This window comes from Hetaerina americana, unplaced genomic scaffold (assembly GCF_022747635.1).
Source record: "Hetaerina americana unplaced genomic scaffold, ioHetAmer1.1.p SCAF_1, whole genome shotgun sequence".
NCBI lineage: Eukaryota > Metazoa > Arthropoda > Insecta > Odonata > Calopterygidae > Hetaerina > Hetaerina americana.
In genome coordinates, this window is record NW_027286069.1 from 26236462 (window position 1) to 26256977 (window position 20516).

The following is a 20516-nucleotide window of genomic DNA, read 5'->3' on the forward strand; positions in this document are numbered from 1 at the left end:
TTGTGTATATAACGATTCCATTGCTAACGAGCAAGCCAAAAAAATAGTTCTGACATCTGGTCAATATGTTGATTCAAACCCATGATCTAATATTGTTTGATAGCCAAAGGTAGTAAAGTGATATAAGAAAATATTCAGGAAGAGCTTCCTTATTTTTGCAGATACATCAGTCTCCCATTTTGTATAGGATGAATGAAGTATATATTATGAGTGGTGGTAGTGATAAGAGTTTGAGGAGAGGGGGCTGAGGGAGAGAGTAGGCAATAGAAGATTAGGAAAGCTTGTTTAATTGTCTAATTAAAAACTCTGTCCTCACCAAATCATGCATTGTATTTATAGGTCAAGTATAAGCATAATATGGAGGTATTAACACCTGCTTTGAAGACAATAAATTAAAAAGGAATTTAGTTAAAATAAAACACAAGCTCTAATGTTTGATTAAGTCCACCCACAAGGTATTGCTAATTTATCTGTAATAATGCTCAGAGTTCACATCAATTGCCAAATTTTTTGGAATGCAAATTCAGCATTATGGCCGCTAGTGAATCTATGTTGCTAATTGGTGCACCGAGTTAAATTCAGTGAGGTGTAAAATATGACTTCTTTACAGTACTGTATTAGTAGAACTGTAGGTAATCTTCCAGTTAAGATCTTCCAGTCAAACAGTAAAGCGACAAAAGATGTTTTAAATGCCGTTTATTTCTCAAAATTTTATAGCAGAGCTTCCTGTGGGATTGATTTTTCAGAGAACATAAGTAAGTCTACTACAGGGAATTTTTTAATTGAAACAACTTATCAGAAGTATGATGTGTGTGCCGTATAACAATGATGCAGCCCATTACTGGGATAATTAAATGTGTGTCGATTTATGGTATAGATCCACAAATAAAGCACAATCTTCATTTGTTCCACATCAAAAGTGATATACATTCATATGGAACAAGAATAAACAAGGAACAAGAAAGAACAAGACGCGTCAGGGGAAAGTAACAAAATACATACATGGATACATGACACATGTCAGGCATTATCAAGAAATTCAGCAATTGAATAAAACATTTTTAATTTTAAGAACCTAAGTAGATTTATTTTAAATGCAACCACACCTTTTTGGGCCTTAATCTCAGCTGGGAGTTTATTATTAAGTTGAAGGGCCATAAAATTTGGGCCAGCACCTGCATTTTTTGTGCCACGTGCAGCTTCTCATTCTGCCTAGTAGAATATTTATGGATATCGCAATTTTTCACATACTCAGATTAATTTTTGTGTGAACTACTATAGGAACAATATAAATACATGGCACTGGCAACATCCATTTTTTTAAACAGAGGACAGCAAGGAGCATTGTGTTTTGTAAAACTCATAAGCCGAATGGCTCTTTCTTGGACCCTGAAAATGTCCAAGGCCTTACATGATGAACCCCAGTAAAGGATACTATAGGGTATGTGAGAGTAAAATTTTCCTTAGTATAGTGCACAGAGAACAGCTACTGAAACAGTGGATCTAATGGACCTCATTAAAAAGGAGGCCAAGCTTAACTTACTAGTTAAAATACTTAAGTGTTCATCCCAAGAGAATTGATGTGGAAACCCAAAAATTTGGTCTTTTGTACCTGTGGGATCACCTTCCCATCAACTTCAGTAGAAAGTACATACATGAATTGTACATGTGCATGTTACAGCCAATGTTCATGGGTTTGTGCCAAATATTATGTAACTGTGAGCACTTTTTTTCCTTATATTTTAATTGAGACAATGTCTTTGCTCCTTTTTGACATGCCTTATATCAAGTACATACACCACCCACCTGGAATTTTTGTATTGTGATCTTTGGGCAAATAAAAAGTAATAATTATAATAATAATCATTTAGACAAGCTTTTCACAAACTGACAAAAACTTGGCCAGTGTTGTAAATTCTGACCATACAAATTGATAAGATACTAATGATAGGAAATTTGTAACTGATTTTTCTCATAAATATAATACTTAGACAAAATCTTGGGAGTATAATGAGCAAAGAACTAATAAGACAATTCTCTATAGAAGCGGTGTGCGTGGTATTTTCATATAGCCATTGATTTTTTTTTAAGTATTTTGTCGGAGCAATTGAGTTATATGGGTGCAATTATCATTCAAAATGGTGCCCAATGTTTTCATAAGACTTCTAATTTTACACAAAGCATATCACATAATTCACTTTCATTGAAAAGAAGAGAATATTTCATTCTTGAGCATGCTGATAAGTGAAATACATAATTTTTAATGAACTCACAAAAACTAGGTCATCATCTTATCACAAGCTATTAATCAGAGGTTTTCATAAAGGACTGTGAGACTGAAATGCATATTGGTGTGCTTAATACTATTGCAGAGTACTTCATATTTCATCATGCAATTAAAAATCAGCAATATCACAGCCATATAAAAACTTTAATCTTACATGTGCATATTTGTAACATTTTAGGAGAGAGTATTTATAAAAAATAAAGTCATATTACAACAACAGACACAAACACACTTGCAGTTATCGACTTGCTTTAAGTTTAATCACTAGTTTTGATGTACTGCATCACTTTCAATTGAAACACTTATGTTACAATTTCAAGTAAATATATTGAATTTAGGAGAGTGGGGAACAGAAAAGGACTAATCGAGACAGGCTGTGTAGGGGTGTGGGAGAAATCCCAGCGGGAAAAATTTATGCCATGAAGGACTGGAGAAACCCCAAGGTAGGGGTGAAAGCATTTGTTATGGGAGGGGAAGGAAATATACAAAAGAGAATGAATGGTCCAATAAGTGTAGGCAGAATCTTTTAGGATTCATCCCTTGCTCCTCCAGGGAAACCTTATGGTGTCATTTGTCCCATGTTTACACACCATGTGAGGGAAAATGCCCCATGGAGTCAATCCAGGCTTCCGAAATTTTGTATTACCATGGGGGAAGAAAAGGGGAGGGGGAAGGGTAAGGTGTATTTGAAAGTTTTGCTACAACTGACATTTTGTTTCCACTAAGAATCAGGATGCCCATGCTTAGAAGGGGTGAAGGAAAGATGCCCCCACCTCCTATTTACAATACACGGAATAAAATTTGAATTGTGACATGAAAGCATTACCTGTGTAAAGTACAGTGAAACTAGTTATAACTAAACTTAACCATGAGAAAAAATCCAAGTATCTTTGTTTTTTGTTGTAATGGAATGGTCTCCCATATCTACGTGAATTGACAATGTAGGTTTCAGGCAGGTAAAAATAACATTTCAATAAAATCCAATAAGTTAACTTGAAACAGTACACTCATTGGCATTTAAAGTGGTTTTCCACAATGTCATCTGTTAATTTTCTTGGGGAAACCTCTGCAGGATCTCATGGAAAATTGACCCATAAAACTGAACAAAAATACATTTGCAATTTGAAAGCAATGTAAAATTGCTTTCAAATTGCCAATGGGTAGTCTTTTTAAAAGATGTGATTATTAGCAGGATGAGGGTGAGCTTGGACTACCAGCAAATAATATTTTTCAAACTATCAGGTATATTTATAAGTGTTAACAATTTTACAGGTAACCAGCTGGTCTCAAATCAACCAAACCATATTCAAAATGACATTATTCATCTGATTGATGCATTATTTTCAATTTTTCAATGTTTTCAATTATTTGGCTTTCTTCCATGGGAGAGGCCAAAGCCTCATCCTGCAGCGCAATCTTAGCACAGTCCACAGAAAGATTATGTGATTCATCCATAGCATCAGCATTTTTCACATTTCCACTGATTTTTTGGTTACTACTCGAGGCCACTTGACTCGGGCCTGCACATTCTTCATTTTGCACCACATTCCCTGACTTCTGAACTGGTTGCGTTTTCTTTACCAATAGAACCCGGGACATCTCAAGACTTTTCCGGGTATGACAAACATACTGTAGCTTTTTTGAGGGAGAATTCACAAAGAGGGGATCAGATGGCTCCTTCCCAATTCCAATTTCTTCCCTAGTTCCGGGAGGGATTTCTTCAAAAAATACCGCAGTTCCAACTGTATCCTTATATCTTCCTACAAAGGCCTTAAAAATATACACATATAAACTTTAAAAAGTTGCCCAAATTTTTAGGTCAAGATTAAAAATAATATTAACAGATGAATTTATCACATGAATAAAAAAATATAACTACAAGTTTACAAGAATGTCCCTAAAATCCGGTGGATAATAAATTATTATAAATTAAATAGCAGCATGCACTATTTTGAACATGGATCAGGAGATTGAAAATAATTCAACAGTATTATTAACCCATTAAATTTGTTTTAAGATTGCTCTCGCCATTTAAAAGGAAGATTATTATGCATAGTTAAAAACATGATGAAACATTTAAGAATGGAACCAAGAGCAGAGATACATGCCCATAGGTTTTAAAACAAAAAAATATTAAATATCTCAGGCCTGCTTAATTCATCACTAAATGTGATGTACCAATGAATAACTTGAATTTTAATGCATATCATGTCCTTGCTGAAAAATTAAAATCTATTAATTCCTCACAAAAACAAAGTAGTTTTTGTATTAGGTACATGAGAAACTTCACAAGTGTGAAAAATGTCCAACAAAATAAAATATTCACCACACAGACTTCCTTGTCTTTCTCTGAAAATTTATAGGAATCGCTTACATGTATTCTATTCCATGTTCTAAATTAAAGAAAAAAACATTATTTTGATAAGGGTTAATTCAAAACAACACGTAATTTGAAAATAAGAGTAATCTCCAACAATGGCATAGGATTTTCCAAGCAATTAAATACATGAAATTTTCACAGTGAAATTCAAAGCCATTGTCTAATTCCATGATTCGCAAAAGTTTATTATTTTAAAAAATGTGTAGAGGCATTGAAAAGCAAAGTTAGTTTCGTACATTACGAAGGCTTTTTGCTGCTGCTATCCATTTCACAAAAAACTCCACAATCACCAAAATACCAACCCTTTAGTAGCATTTCAGGTCTACTAAAGTAAGGGAATTGTTCTTCTCATATTCTGGTCAAATGTGACAATGGTTTTTGACCAGACCAGAATTTGAAAAGACAAGTACTAAAATCAAGGTTAAAACAATTATTATATTTCACAATCAGACTTTTTTCCAAGATTTATTGGACAAAATTAATGCAACATGTTTAAAAAAGTATTAGTTAGCAGTAGTCTACTGAGTTAGAGTAGGTTTTTGATGGGCCTTGGCAATACACACGCTAACGTAGACCTAAGTCCTAGCTGACGCAAAATATCCTTAAACCCCATATTCCACATAACAACTAATCATTTATTTGTTCGAAATACCTAATCCTTCAATTCCATCCAAATTTCTAATTCTTCCACCTTCCTTTATCAAACTACCATAACACATTTTTTAGCTCTACATGCTTTCTATTTCCCTTAATTCTATTCAAAATTCCTATTCGTTTCCTCCCTCTACCTTGCTATCCCAGTATTCTTCCCTTAACATCACTGTCTTCAGCATCACATTACCACTCAGTATCCACTTGTCCTGCCTTCTTGGAATATCTCCCAATAGTGGTATCGTGTACCCCCACCATGCACCAAACTTCATCATTTGTTCTTCTACTTTCTGTCCATTGCCATTTTATTTTTTCAATTCTTCCTCATTCACATCTGAAAAATGTATAATCTGTACTCATCCTTCAGCTTCGATGACAAATTTTCTAAGCCATGGAAACCTAAGCTCTATGTCAAGACTTTAATCAGTCTTGCAATTACATTTTTACTTAGAGGAATATCCAGAAAAAAATGTGAACAACACACAACATTGTAAGCAGGCCAGCTTAAAAGTAAATTTTTTTCGGTCAAGTGAATATCTAGATAAAAGTCCCTAGTGCGGTAACTTGGAAATGGAGGTGCAACCATTGCAATGTTCAAAGAAAGAACAAAGAATTGATTCTTCTAAATTATTAAGGGATATTAGCTATTTGAAAATTAAGAAACAACAGCCGAAAAAATAAGTATTTAACCACTGCAAATTATTACTTTAATAATGATAAGTGGTTCCTGCTGAACAAAAATTAAGAATGAATGGTCCTTTTGGTTAGGTTCCCACAGTTTAGTGACTATAAAGCACAACTATTTTGAATCAGTACTTGTGGAAACTACTGGTTATCTACCTTCCATAAATAAATTACATACTCTAAATATGCCACCAAACAAATAACCAAATTACGGTAATTCTTGTTTACTAATTGGTCTTCCTATATAAAAATGTTATAAAAATAATATAGTGAATAGGTGGACATATATTATATTTCCCCATTAGGATTCCACTTCTTTGAACATCAAGAATTTACCATATTTTTCCATCAACAACACGTGTGTAATCTATACAAAAATGTTCAGATGATCGAAAAAATGATGATGCACGTTATGTTAGGGAAATTGAAAAATCCAAACATAGATGTATTTTTACACACACACTATAGATAACATTTACCCGCACATATATTTTTATATATTATAAATAAATATTATATATATATATATATATATATATATATATATATATATATATATATATATATATATATATATATATATATATATATATTATATATATATATATATATATATATATATATATATATATATATATATATATATATATATATATATATATATATATATATATATATATATATATATATATATATATGAACATATGTGTGTGTATATATATATATTTTATTTTTTAAGGTAATCTACCGGTTAAGATAGGTTTTTGGATGGACACAACTACCAAACAAATATTTTATTACTCCTAACAAAGCACAAAATCCATCATCCTACTCTATATCAGGTCCCTCTTCATCTCTGAGTACTTTCTTCCTCCCTTCATCCCGTCCAACATCCCTATCCTGTTCCTTCCCTTTCCTCTTTTGCCCAACATTCTACCCTCTATCACAGTCTTCAACATCCCTTCTCCATTCTTCTCCACACCCACATTTCAAAAGCCTCCAGTCTACGTCTATCCTCCTGCTTCAATGACCACGTGTCCGCACCGTACATAGCTACGCTCCATATCAAAGTTTTTACGAGTCTTTTCTTAACATCCTTACTCAAAGTCCCTGTCATCAACTCCCTCCTCCTTGTGAAAGCCTCTTTGCCTAGTGCAATTCTTCTCCTTACGTCCCTACTCCTTTGACCGTGTTGGTCCAAAACACTACCGAGATACGTAAACTGTTCTACCTGCTCTAGTTTTTGCCCTCCTATTTTAATGTTAAGCTTGGCCTTTTTCTTTCTAGAAAATCGCATAACCTTTGTTTTATTAATATTGATTCTCATCCCATACCTGTCGCACTGAATTTACAATTCACTCAGCAATGCTTGCAGCCCCTTGGCTGACTGACAAACTAAAGCTTGGTCATCAGCAAACCTAACTGATTTTACGAATTCCCCGCCCACTTTCATTCCTACCTCCAGTTCTTCCCATGCCTCTTTAATCATTTCCTCTGCATACAGGTTGAACAGCAACGGTGATAATGGGCAACCCTGCCTTACACATCTTCCTATCACTGCCCAACAGGACTCCCCGTTCCCCACTTGCATCTGAGCAGTCTAAGACATGTACAGGTTGCGGATTAGCCTCCTTTCCCTCCAATCTATTCCTATTTTCTGCAATATACTCATTAGTTTTTCCCAATTCACTCTATCAAATGCTTTTTCGAAATCTACGAAACACCCAAATACCTCCTGGTTGTATTCTATATTCCTCTCGATTAATAATCTCATTACTGCAATGGCATCACGCGTACCTTTCCCCTTCCTAAACCCAAACTGATCATCCCCTAAGTAATCATTTGCCCTACTCTCTATCCTTTTGTTTATGATCCTGAGAACAACTTTAGCTGCATGGGATATCTAACTAATTGTCCTATAGTCATCACATGACGTGGCCTTTACCTTTTTCGGAATATATATATATATATATATATATATATATATATAACACTTTTTGAAAGACTCACGGACGTGAATAATAATGTATAACACTTAGCACTAGTGGACACAGACAAAAACACAGAAACACACAAAAAAAGAGACTCACTATTTTTCGAATTTTCGGTGGTCGTTGCCACCTTTATCAAGGAGGAGAGGGACAGAACTGAAGGGAATACGAGGGCTGGAGCGATGGATGGAAGGGGAAGGTGGGGAGGGAATTCCGAAGGGACGGGTTTGGAGGGGCAGCGTTAGAAGGGTGGGGAAAATGTAGAACCCCCTCCAAACCCGTCCCTTCGGAATTCCCTCCCCACCTTCCCCTTCCATCCATCGCTCCAGCCCTCGTATTCCCTTCAGTTCTGTCCCTCTCCTCCTTGATAAAGGTGGCAACGACCACCGAAAATTCGAAAAATAGTGAGTCTCTTTTTTTGTGTGTTTCTGTGTTTTTGTCTGTGTCCACTAGTGCTAAGTGTTATACATTATATATATATATATATATATATATATATATGTGTGTGTGTGTGTGTATATGTATGTATGTATATACAGATGCGTGACATCTATACACTTTCAAGATAACTATGAAGCCTTTGGCATGCGGTATCTATACAAGTTCATGATAACTACAAAGTTCTGGGTGCACTTTATTGATGGGAAAATACAGTACTTCATTTCCATGATTAAAAGCCTCCATTTTTGCCCAAAATATTAGTACCACCATGGAGACTCACATAGTCAATAAGGATCCTGTGACTCTATGCAAGTCCCAATGTGTCTACATTATGAAACTTCTAGTTTCATAGAAGTCATAAAAGCGAGTATTTAGACTCAAAAATATCACCACCAGCAATAGGTATACTTCGTAGTAATTAATGTTCACACTTAATTTCATTGCAGTTCAAATGGACCATAATAACTCAATTTATTTACTTTATTTCAAGCTCCAAATAATAGGTTTCCCTGAAGAAATTCATCTGAGTAGCATGCTTTCAACTAATGTACAACTGCAAGTGGATATCATTTTAAAAATAATGATTTTACTTCTGATTAATAATGATACACTTAATGAGTCCATATGATTTGGGACATTTTTTCCAAAGCTAAATGGTGTAGTCAGCTGTTTAAAAAAAATTCGTTAAATTTAAGGGGTTCATTTATTTCTGAAATAAATACAACCAAAGGAAAAAGCAGCGAATTAATTTTTCTTTTCTACTGGGCTCAAGCTAAAAAATGATTCCAAGTATTGAGTATTCAAAGTTATATAATGGTTGTTAGACAATTATTTCAAGTTTGAAAAGGGGTTGTATATTTGTATGAAAGTTTTTGTGTGAGTATTGCTTGTATCATAAAGTGAAAGTTGATTTCTTCGTAAGTGAATATCGAAATCTGTATGACGTTAATGTATATTCAAGGGAAACTGCATGAAATAACAAATGATATTATGACATTAATATCATCCATACAAAAAAGTGAGTATATATATATTTACATGTATATATACAAATATATATGTATATAAAAATACACACACACACACACACAAATATATATATATATATATATATATATATATATATATATATATATATATATATACACACATATATATATGTGTGTATTTTTATATAGATATATATTTGTATATATTCATATAATATATATATATATATCCCTCCCCGGACTACAACCTTGACGTGGTGGAAGGGCTTGTGCGTTCCGATGACCCCTAGAGCTGTACTGGCGGGAGTAATAAAAATTGCTCCTGGTAGGGTCACCCATGCCAGATAGGTCGAAGGTTAGGAGCCAGACGAAAGGTAGTCCACGCAGCGTCTGTTCCTCAGTGAGGCGGCTGCAATGGCGTCTGACCCCAGTGGGGCGGCCAGTAAGTGATGGTGTCACGTTAAAAACACTATTGAGGAAGGCAACGGGAAACCACCTCAATTATCATTCCCAAGAACAATGTGATGGACAATAGAGATATTTTGAGTCCTGGCAACCACGGGGCTCGGCCCAATCGGCCGTGTGTCGTGCCCGGCAGCGGGGGAGGCAAGGCTTCCGCGGTCGTCATCCCACGAAACCCTTGCAAGGGAAAACCAGCAGCAGCAGGACAGAAGACGCAGGAGAAGAAGACCAAATTAGTTAGAATAGGAACGTGGAATGTTAGGACAATGATGAGGACGGGGAAATTGGAGAATGTTAAGCGAGAGATGGAAAGGGGAAATATAGATATTTTAGGTCTATGCGAGGTGAGATGGAAAGATAGCGGGGATTACTGGAGTGATAAGTATAGAATAATATACAGCGGTGGGGACGAGAGCCAACGAGGGGTCGCCATAGTATTAAATGAAGAGGTAGGAAGAAGCGTAGTCAACATAGAGCAGGTAACGGATAGAATACTACTAGTGGAGATAAAAGCAGAACCGACGAACTTAGTTATTATCCAGGTATACATGCCACCGAGCAACCATAAGGAAGAAGAGGTCGATAGGATATACGATCAGTTAGAGGACATGATTGCATGTGTTCCTGCAGGGAAACATTTGATAGTGATGGGGGATTGGAATGCGACAGTAGGCGAAGGAAGAGATGGTGATGAGGTGGGGGACTACGGTTTAGGCACGAGGAATGACCGCGGGGAGAAAGCAGTTGAGTTCTGCAGGAGACAGGGGTTAGTTATCACCAACACTTGGTTCAGACACCACAAAAGACGCAGGTATACATGGAAAATGCCAGGTGACTCGGGAAGATATCAGCTAGATTATATCCTGGTTAGACACAGGTTTAGGAACAGTGTGATAAATTCCCACAGCTTCCCGGGAGCGGATGCGGACTCAGACCACAATTTAGTTGTTATGAAATGTAGCGTACGTTTTAAAAAGATAAGGCAGGGGCGGCGAGTTAGAAAATGGAATGTAGAAGCATTAAATGGGTTGAAAAGAAAGGAATACAAACAGGCGGTAGAGAAAATCATGGAGGACGGTAAAGAGCTAAGTACTATTGAAGAAAAATGGGAATGTATCAAAAAAGGGTTGTCTAAAGCGGCAAAAGACACTATTGGAACCGTTAACGCTAAAAGGACTCGTAAACCATGGATCACGGATGAGATGATTACAAAAATGGATGAGCGGCGAAAATGGAAGAATATAAATACAGAATTAGGCAAAATGAAGTACAAAGAATTGAACAATAAATTGAGGCGGGCAACAAATAAAGCAAAGGAAGCATGGTGGAAGACGCAGTGCGAGAATATGGAAAGTCTGCAGAGGAAGGGGGAAATCGGTGCGCTTTACAGCATAGTTAAATCTTTATCGGGAAGTAGGAAAGGGAGATCAACGATAGCAGTTAGAGATAAGGCCGGTAAGGTAATAGTTGACGCAGGAAAGATCCAAGAGAGATGGAAGGAATATGTAGAAGACCTGTATAGTAAAGAGCTTAGACCAACAAAGTTAGACATTGAAAAGGAACATGACGTAGAGGAAGATAGCTTAGGTCCAGGCATACTAGACAATGAGATAGAAAGGGCATTAAGGGAGATGAAACTAAATAAGGCCGTGGGGGTAGATAACATTCCCGTGGAACTTTTGAAATGCTTGGGAAAATGTGGGAGGAAGAGGCTATATGGGCTGATCCGTAGTATTTATGAGGAGGGAATCTGGCCGGAAGACTTTGTGAGATCAGTTTTAGTTCCTATTCCGAAAAAGGTAAAGGCCACGTCATGTGAGGACTATAGGACAATTAGTTTGATATCCCACGCAGCTAAGGTTGTTCTCAGGATCATAAACAAAAGGATAGAGAGTAGGGCAAATGATTACTTAGGGGATGATCAGTTTGGGTTTAGGAAGGGGAGAGGTACGCGTGATGCCATTGCAGTAATGAGATTATTAATCGAGAGGAATATAGAACACAACCAGGAGGTATTTGCCTGTTTCGTAGATTTCGAAAAAGCGTTTGATAGAGTAAATTGGGAAAAACTAATGAGTATATTGCAGAAAATAGGAATAGATTGGAGGGAAAGGAGGCTAATCCGCAACCTGTACATGTCTCAGACTGCTCAGGTGAGGGTGGGAAACGGGGAGTCAGGATGGGCAGTGTTAGGAAGGGGTGTAAGGCAGGGTTGCCCATTATCACCGTTGCTGTTCAACCTGTACGCAGAAGAAATGATCAAAGAGGCATGGGAAGAACTCGAGGTAGGAATGAAAGTGGGCGGGGAATTCGTAAAATCAGTTAGGTTTGCTGATGACCAAGCTTTAGTTTGTCAGTCAGCCAAGGGGCTGCAAGCATTGCTTAGTGAATTGGAAATTCAGTGCGACAGGTATGGGATGAGAATCAATATTAATAAAACAAAGGTTATGCGATTTTCTAGAAAGAAAAAGGCCAAGCTTAACATTAAAATAGGAGGGCAAAAGCTAGAGCAGGTAGAACAGTTTACGTATCTCGGTAGTGTTTTGGACGAACACGGTCAAAGTAGTAGGGACGTAAGGAGAAGAATTGCGCTAGGCAAAGAGGCTTTCACAAGGAGGAGGGAGTTGATGACAGGGACTTTGAGTAAGGATGTTAAGAAAAGACTCGTAAAAACTTTGATATGGAGCGTAGCTATGTACGGAGCGGAAACGTGGTCATTGAAGCAGGAGGATAGACGTAGATTGGATGCTTTTGAAATGTGGGTGTGGAGAAGAATGGAGAAGGTGAAATGGACAGAGAAGAAAACAAATGAGGAAGTACTTGGTATGGTGGGCGAAGAGAGGGGTTTGTTGGAAGAAATCCTATGGAGGCAGGAAAAGTGGATGAAGGGGGTGTTGACCGGCAGTGGGATGTTGAAGACTGTGATAGAGGGTAGAATGTTGGGCAAAAGAGGAAAGGGAAGGAACAGGATAGGGTTGTTGGACGGGATGATGGGAGGAAGGAAGTACTCAGAGATGAAGAGGGACCTGATATAGAGTAGGATGATTGATTTTGTGTTTTGTTAGGAGTAATAAAATATTTGTTTGGTAGTTGTGTCAGTCCAAAAACCTACCTTAACCGGTAGATTACTTAAAAAAAAAAAAAATATATATATATATATATATATATATAAATATATATATATATATATATATATATATATATATATATATATATATATATCAATCACATATAATCAGGGCTGCCACTATTATAAGCAATAAAAATGAGCCAGAAGTAATAAAAAATGTGTGTGTGTGTGTATATATATATATAGATATATATATATATATATATATATATATATAAATTTTTCATTACATCTGGCACATTTTTATTGCTTATAACGGCGGCAGCCCTGATTTTGATAAACTAAATTTGGTTGCCACATTATTGATTATGTCAACAAAATTTGGCCGAAAAAAATCTTTATTTAGTGTCAACTGAATGTTTCATACTTATTTGCAAGGAGGATGAAATAAAAAATGTGAAAAATCAAGAAGCAATTATTCAGTAATAGCACTTTTTTAAGCATTATAGAAAATATAAAATGTTAGCAGCAATTGATATTTCACATAAATAGAATTTAAATATCCCAACAAAGCAATTACCAAATTTTAATTATTATTATATGTAAAAATAATTACATAACTAACTAAACTCCTACATTTCTTAGCCATGCTTATCAAGACAAATCCTGACAACCCCCACCATGTTAAGCCATTCTTCAATTCTGTTAACATTTCTAACATAGCCTCCCCCAAATTCTATTGCCAATCGTCATTCCCTCTATTTGAGTAATCGCTATGCCACTGCCAATCAAAATGCTCCAAATCCCTCCCCCGTATTATTTGGATTTTGAAAATTTTTAACTATAATATAAAATGTGTAAGAAAGTGCAAATATTAATCACGCTTCATCCATTTGAAAGACTTTAATTTTACTCTCTTCTTTGCCTAGAAAGGGGAGATTAAGTCTCACAGTATCATGATTGTCTAATGTATTAACATATAGCAGTAATATCACTTAAACCTCGCTTCAACAATACTGATACTACCCATTTAATAATCAAATAAATAGGAAATACATTCTCTCCTCATCGGGATCATATTCTAATAAATATTTCATAGAAAATAATCAATAATTCCCCTGTGTTGCTCAATAAAATCTTGGAAAGGCCAAACAGTATAATGTATATTAACAAATGGTCATCCCTCCGAGACCTCGAAAATAACTAAATTACCTGTCCCCCGATTGTCAATAATGGTTGATCAGAATCAAATGCAAATGACTTGAAACTTGCGTCTGCATTATTTAAAATGTTGGGGTCTGTACAGTCACAAAGCTCGGCATACACTAAGTATTCTTCTTCAACTATTTTATCTTCCCCTGACATAATGTCACTCTCATGACAACACTGGTTCTTATGGTTACACCTGCGATGTAGAAATGTATCATATTAACAAATGCGGGTAAATGAAATCGAAAAAAATACTTCAGTAAAACTCATACCACAGTCTCTGGCTAAACGAGCATGCGGATCATAACTTCATAAAGCAAATTCTGTCAATGGGAAAACATATCACTCACGTATTTCTACACTAGCAAATGACTTCGCTCAGGTTATTACTAATTGCAAAGTTAATCACACCAATTGCATACATCTTGTCCCTTTTGAACACTCTGTTTTATTTGCCAACTGAATGAAATTAGGTTACTGTCAGTACACAAATGGATTAACGAGCTAACTTTCAATGTGAAATATACGCTACGATAGCCCTGATCTCACAGCACGCCATCTACAATAACACGGGAGCGACGTTGCGGGTTGCGTATTGTTTTTGCCGTGCGCATTTTCATCGTAATGAGCCTTAGAACTTGTAAAGGTGTTTAACTTCGCAACGCTCGAAATTTGTTGCACTGTGGAAATATTGTATTTAATGACATGATTCTTAGATTGACGTAGGGTATATTAGAGTCATGGCTAATGACAGAGAAGTATTGCGAGAAATATGGGAAGGCAGATTACCTGTTTGTTTTCAAATACACCCTGAAGAGGTGTATGCATTACAAGCACCAGAACCATATTACCTTATGGTTCCAAGATTGTCTTATTTTCCGCTAGTCACAGATAAGGTAAATACCTAAGTAAGATTTTAAAATATAAATTTGTGTAATGTTATGTCATTTGCTCAAGCAATTTTATCCGCAGGTAAGGAAACATTTCAGTAGGCACATACAACCTGAGAAGCGTGAAGCCGAGATGTGGTTAGATTTTAATGGTCAGCCTTTAAAATGGTGGGAAAATACGCTGTTATTTTACTATTTTTACGTAAGCCTAATTCTCTTAATCTTACGAAATGACACCTAACAATAACTTCCAGGCATTATCCAATCGGGTTACTTTTCGATCTGCAAGGAAATGACATTTCTCTTCCGTGGAATATAACAGTTCATTTCGACAAATTTCCAGAAGCAGAAATTCTGCATTGTCCAAGCAGGTTAGTACTTGTGCTGAATAATTCTTCTGCTCATTTTCTCTAAGTTATAATATTTTCCGGATGTATTAAAGTTTTTCTTTTAAATTTAACCTTACACAGAGAGGCGGTGGAGTCCCATTTTATGTCCACAGTGAAGGAAGCTGATGCCCTTAAACACAGAGGCCAGGTTGCGGGGAGCATGCAGAAGAAAGAACATAACCAGTTATGGATGGGACTGCAGAATGGTAATTTCGAAAGGGGTTAATAACAATCAGATATTTATTGTGACACTCCGAATGACGTGTTCATGCGTTATTTGAATGAAAAAAGATCAATCCATGGATGATTCACGAATCATTTCGATTATGAGCGGTAACTTAGCTATATATTAATAACTTGTACCAATGTAGTTGATAATGATGTCACGAAGACTCAATTCCTTGTGTGTACCCACTCGTGACGGGTGTATAAATTTAATTCTATGGATTTAATTATATTTTGTACGTATGTTTTTTGAGCTGTCAAATTTCCAAGAAGGAACTATTTGCTTTTCCAAGCTTAGGGCTAAATCTAAACAAATTACCTCTCTAAAAAAAAGTTAAATTGGGTGTGAATGGTGTTCCCTAATTATCAAACAAAATTAAGATTATTCCTTGAAATGCTGACAATACTGGTTTCCAGATCATTTAAATTTATATGAATAGTGAGCATATAGGCTTATGAAGGTTGTACAAAAATAGATACAAAATGATATTTAAATTTAACTCTTAGCATAGAAATTTCTTGTCAAAGAAATGTAAGAAATAGCAAAATACCTGTAGTTACTTTAATGGAGTCACCTGCTGATGTAATTTTACATTAGAGGTAATACACCCCTAGAGATTCACGGAGTGGTGGACTCGTCTTTAAATGCTTAGTTCCTTTCAGCATGACACTATGTTATCCTTGAGCTTACACATAGCAATGCATGTTGAGACAATTACTATTTCTAAACAATGCCTAATACTAAATAATTAAATTCCTTCGCACACCCTCCAGTTTTGGGCAAATCCCATAACATAAAACCGAATTTCAGCCGTCACCTGCCTTTGTACCTGAAATATAGTTGATATGGTTGCATAAGATTGCATTGGTATGTTATGCAACTTTGAAAATTTGGCAATGGCTTATAAATGTTGACATCTAGGATAATTCCAGTAATATTCATACCAGACAACTAATGTTTCCTTTATATTTACATTGGATGCACTCTAAGAAGTATAAATTTGATTAGTTAGCATGATTTTTTTTGAATAATTTTGATTATTTATTGGAATGTAAGCAATATGTCTGCCATGCCCTTGTCTCCAGTTTGCATGTGGCAGGCAGGTAAAACCTGGGTTGGCTCAATGGACCATAAGGTCACTACCCAGGGGTCTTGTTGTTGGCCCTCCTCCGCGGCAATCTAAAAAATTGGGATGTGATTCTGATTCTTACCATTAAATTACAAGTTCTTGTGCTAAAAAACAAGTACATATAATTTCAACTGGCTATGCAGGTAACTAAAAAATCACCAAATTTTCATTTTTCTGCACTAAATAACATGAATGGCCATAAAGTTTTCTTCGATGATTGTGTGGCCATAGTGCGGTATACATTGTAGAGAAAGGTTGGGAATAAGTTGGTCATGAAAGAATATGGTTTGGATACGAACCATATTCCTACAGCAAACGTTTTTCACAGTAGACAACTGTGAAAAAGGTTTGCGGCCAGGTTGTGGCCACATTGTGAGAACTGAGTGAGTCAAGTTACCAGAGATGTTTGAGAGGAAGGAGCTACCTGAGAAATACATGGATGTGCTTCAGGAAACTATCAATATAACAAATGCCAGGAGTTATAGGGAGAACAAGAATATATGAATGTGACAGAAGCAAAAGAGGTATGCCGGGATATGTGTATGAGGAAGAAATTGTTGAGAATTATTCTTTTCTTTTGCAAAATGAAACTAAGGCTTTCTTGATAGTGCCTATTCTGAAAGGAAGTGCCATGAAGTATATGGGTGTGTGTGTATGAATATCTTAAAAATTCCCACTTTTTCATATGATTAGACTATTCACTTGACCTAGTCATTCATTTTTCTGAGAAGAAATTTAAGGATATACCATAGAAATATTACTTATATATGATTATATGTTGAGGTTCCTTTGTTAACATATTTAAACAATTCCGTCTCTTATTATAATTTATTACAGATAAATTTGATCAGTTTTGGTCTGTCAACCGCCGATTGATGGAAGTGGGATCCACAGGTGGTGGGGGTAACAGCTCAGTAGCAGGTGGGGGAGGTTCAATGGATGAGGGTTCAAGTCATCATCGTCCTTGCTTTCGCTTTGTTCCATTTCGCTGTTATATGCCCAGCCTTGAAATACCTTACCGTCAGAGGCCTGTTCGACCATGTACTGATGATGGTCGAAGTAGGACTCTCGGAGAGCTTCTTGAGGAAGTGTTTCCAGAGGAGAAAGGACAAGCAACTCAAACAGGTAATAAAATTAAAGGTTAAAGTTTTCTTTTGTAAAATGATTAAACACCAGGCTTCTTAAATAGTTAGTGATTCATAAAGTATAGTCATGCTTTTCAATATATTGTCTTAAAGCTAAAGAAAATACATAACATAATTTTGGTTAGCAAATTAAGTCACTTCATTTTTACAATCTCTTTCTCCGGAAACATATTCATTAGGGTGCATTAGTTGTTGCCGGTGACCAAGAAGAAATTAATTCAATTTGATAAATTCAGATTTATGCACGAGTGGTCGTCAAACACACATACCCTGGGTCCTACAAAAATAAAGTTTAGGCCTGACAAGTGAAAGGAATATCATTCTGTGGATTTAATCTTATTTAAACTTTTTTTAGACCATAGTATATTTCAATTAGTCAGCGGTTGAACAAGAGAATGAATTGTCTCTTTTAGATTTGGCAATATACATTAAGGATACTCTTTGCGGAGCATGAATACCTACTGCCAATATTCATTCAATTAGAAAATAAGCCAGGTGGTTGAGTGGTTTTTGCCATGAAGGCATGCTGAATTAATAGGACAGCCAGTTCCTATTGCTCAGCTATAAAACTTCCATCACTAGAATATGGCTGTTACCATATATCCTAACTAATTTGAGCCAGCCGTTGGCCTTAAAGTATTCAAATTCATTTGTCAAACTCACAGCTTATAATTGAAAATTAATCGTACTAATGTGTTAACATTTAGAGTGTTCATTCACTAAACTTATCAGTTAGGATACTGTTAATCTCTTTGTAAAGTAACACCTTTGCATAATTTCAAGGTATTTTTCTTCATAAAAGTTCATTAGTTATGGTTAGAGAAACAATTTCATCGGGGATACTGTGTAGAGGTGTGCAAATCCCTTAAAACCAATTACTCAAAACTTCACGTAGCCATGGATTCCGCTCAATGTTTTTCAGATTGTGGCTTTACCAAAGGAGTAAAATGAACCCAGCCATAGACCGAGCAAGGTGGTTAATCTGAAGGAAACCAAGCGATTAATGTGTAATGTCCCACTTGTATAATTTTGGGAGTGTTTAAACTCATTTAAATTCACCCTCTGTGTTGCCAGGTTTTCTCAATTTCTTGTTAGTTCTCTGCAGCCACTCTCAGAAACTGACTTGTTTTGAATGCTTTTACTGGTTCTCTTCAAATGAACTAATTACTGAAGGATTTTTCTTGCATTCACAAATAACACCATGTTATTTTCTATGAAGGTTGACTCTGTATTGCTGATTTTCATGCTATATTTTTGTAAGCCATCTTTCTGCCATGCTTGTGATGCCTCCTGCTTTTGTACTTTTCCTTCATTGACATAAGGCAGCATCCAGCAATTTAAGGGATACGTTGACCAAAATCAACAAAATTATATTGCTGCACCTAAAAAGCTTGCAATGAGGCCCAGGATATTTAAAAAAAATAAAAATTGAAAAATTAATGTAATTTCTGTTCAATTATGTATCTGATATCATGATTTATATCACTTTTGTTGTCATTTTACAGTTCGTGTGGTGACACATGGAGTTGAGCCCCCTAAAGAAGTTCCATTGCAGTGGCTGAGTGAGCATCTTAGCTATCCCGACAATTTTTTGCATCTAGTCTGCCATTACATAACGGAGAAGGCATCACCCCCAGCACTATCAAATATCAGTTTAACACCAGGGAGTGAGAATCAGTGAAGGAACAGTTACCACTGACTAGGAGACTCTGGACTGTCCCCTAAAGCATTAACTAATGTGATTCAAATTTCCGGAAACAACCAGAGTAGTTGGCTTTACACATTTTTAAGTGGTTATTACAGTTTATTAAGGTCCTAATATCCCATGCCTTGAAAAGGTGCTGGAATTTTGGTATGCAGCCCTGAAGTTTCACTGATTTATCATGAATACCACTGTCTTTATAGAAAATTACAATTTTTAAAGCTTTCTATTATATGTTAGACTGAATTGATCAGTAATGTCACGTCTGAATCTTTAGGGGCATTTTTTTGTTAGTATGGTTTTTCTTAATTATAAAAATGAAATATTACCAGTGACCATATTCAGGATCAACTTTTTCTTTCCCTCATTGTTTAAGTATAAAAAATTTGTTCAACTATTTTGCATTTTTCACTTGAGATAAATATAGGCGTATCATTCCTTTATTTGTTATTAAGTGTAACTTGTGATGAAATTAATTACTTTATTGCTCTGCTGTTAATTGCTTTTGTAAAATATTATTGACCAAATATATTCATTCATTTTTATTCTAAGTGGTATGTGTATGCACTTGCATAAGGTAAATTTTTTAAATTACCTATGGCAAAAATATAAGGGATTAATAGTTGGTTTGGTTTATTTTTATGTATCTATGATGTTGGTACAAAAAATGCATGAAAGTAAGTTACTGCAAATTTGAATTGTTAAATTATATAAAAACCATAATCATAAACATAGTAATCAACCCAAAGGCCGGTTTAGTAGGTGATGGTAAGAGTTCGTCCAATACTAAGCCTGAATTGCATGAGAAATTCACAGTTCAGGGTAGGGTAGTCAGTTCCTTTCCCTGTCCTGGCTATGGTTTCTCAGGAAG

The 20516-nt window shown here is 35.7% G+C and overlaps 2 protein-coding genes across 4 annotated transcripts; one reads left to right on the top strand and one right to left on the bottom strand.

Moving 5' to 3' along the window:
* Window positions 1-2273: 2273 nt before the first annotated feature.
* LOC139700782 (general transcription factor 3C polypeptide 6) lies at window positions 2274-14722 on the bottom strand. 3 transcript variants are annotated; one of them, XR_011703891.1, is made up of 4 exons: window positions 14515-14722; window positions 14168-14360; window positions 5456-5652; window positions 2274-4057 (listed from the first exon to the last, which is right to left on the bottom strand). XR_011703891.1 is itself a non-coding variant. In XM_071599214.1 (3 exons), the coding sequence occupies exons 2-3, from the start codon at window positions 14318-14320 to the stop codon at window positions 3605-3607; spliced, it is 606 nt and encodes a 201-aa protein (XP_071455315.1). In that variant the 5' UTR covers window positions 14321-14360; window positions 14437-14722; the 3' UTR covers window positions 2275-3604. The 3 variants fall into 3 exon arrangements, 2 of the variants coding, with proteins under 2 accessions (XP_071455315.1, XP_071455307.1); XM_071599214.1 differs by lacking the exon at window positions 5456-5652 and having other exon boundaries at window positions 2275-4057; window positions 14437-14722; XM_071599206.1 differs by lacking the exon at window positions 5456-5652 and having other exon boundaries at window positions 2276-4057.
* A 45-nt stretch (window positions 14723-14767) lies between these two features.
* Atg5 (autophagy protein 5) lies at window positions 14768-20196 on the top strand. Its single transcript, XM_071599227.1, has 6 exons — window positions 14768-15060; window positions 15137-15222; window positions 15309-15425; window positions 15525-15649; window positions 17636-17923; window positions 19449-20196. Exons 1-6 carry the CDS (start codon window positions 14905-14907, stop codon window positions 19622-19624), a joined length of 948 nt encoding a protein of 315 aa, XP_071455328.1. The 5' UTR covers window positions 14768-14904; the 3' UTR covers window positions 19625-20196.
* Window positions 20197-20516: the final 320 nt, after the last annotated feature.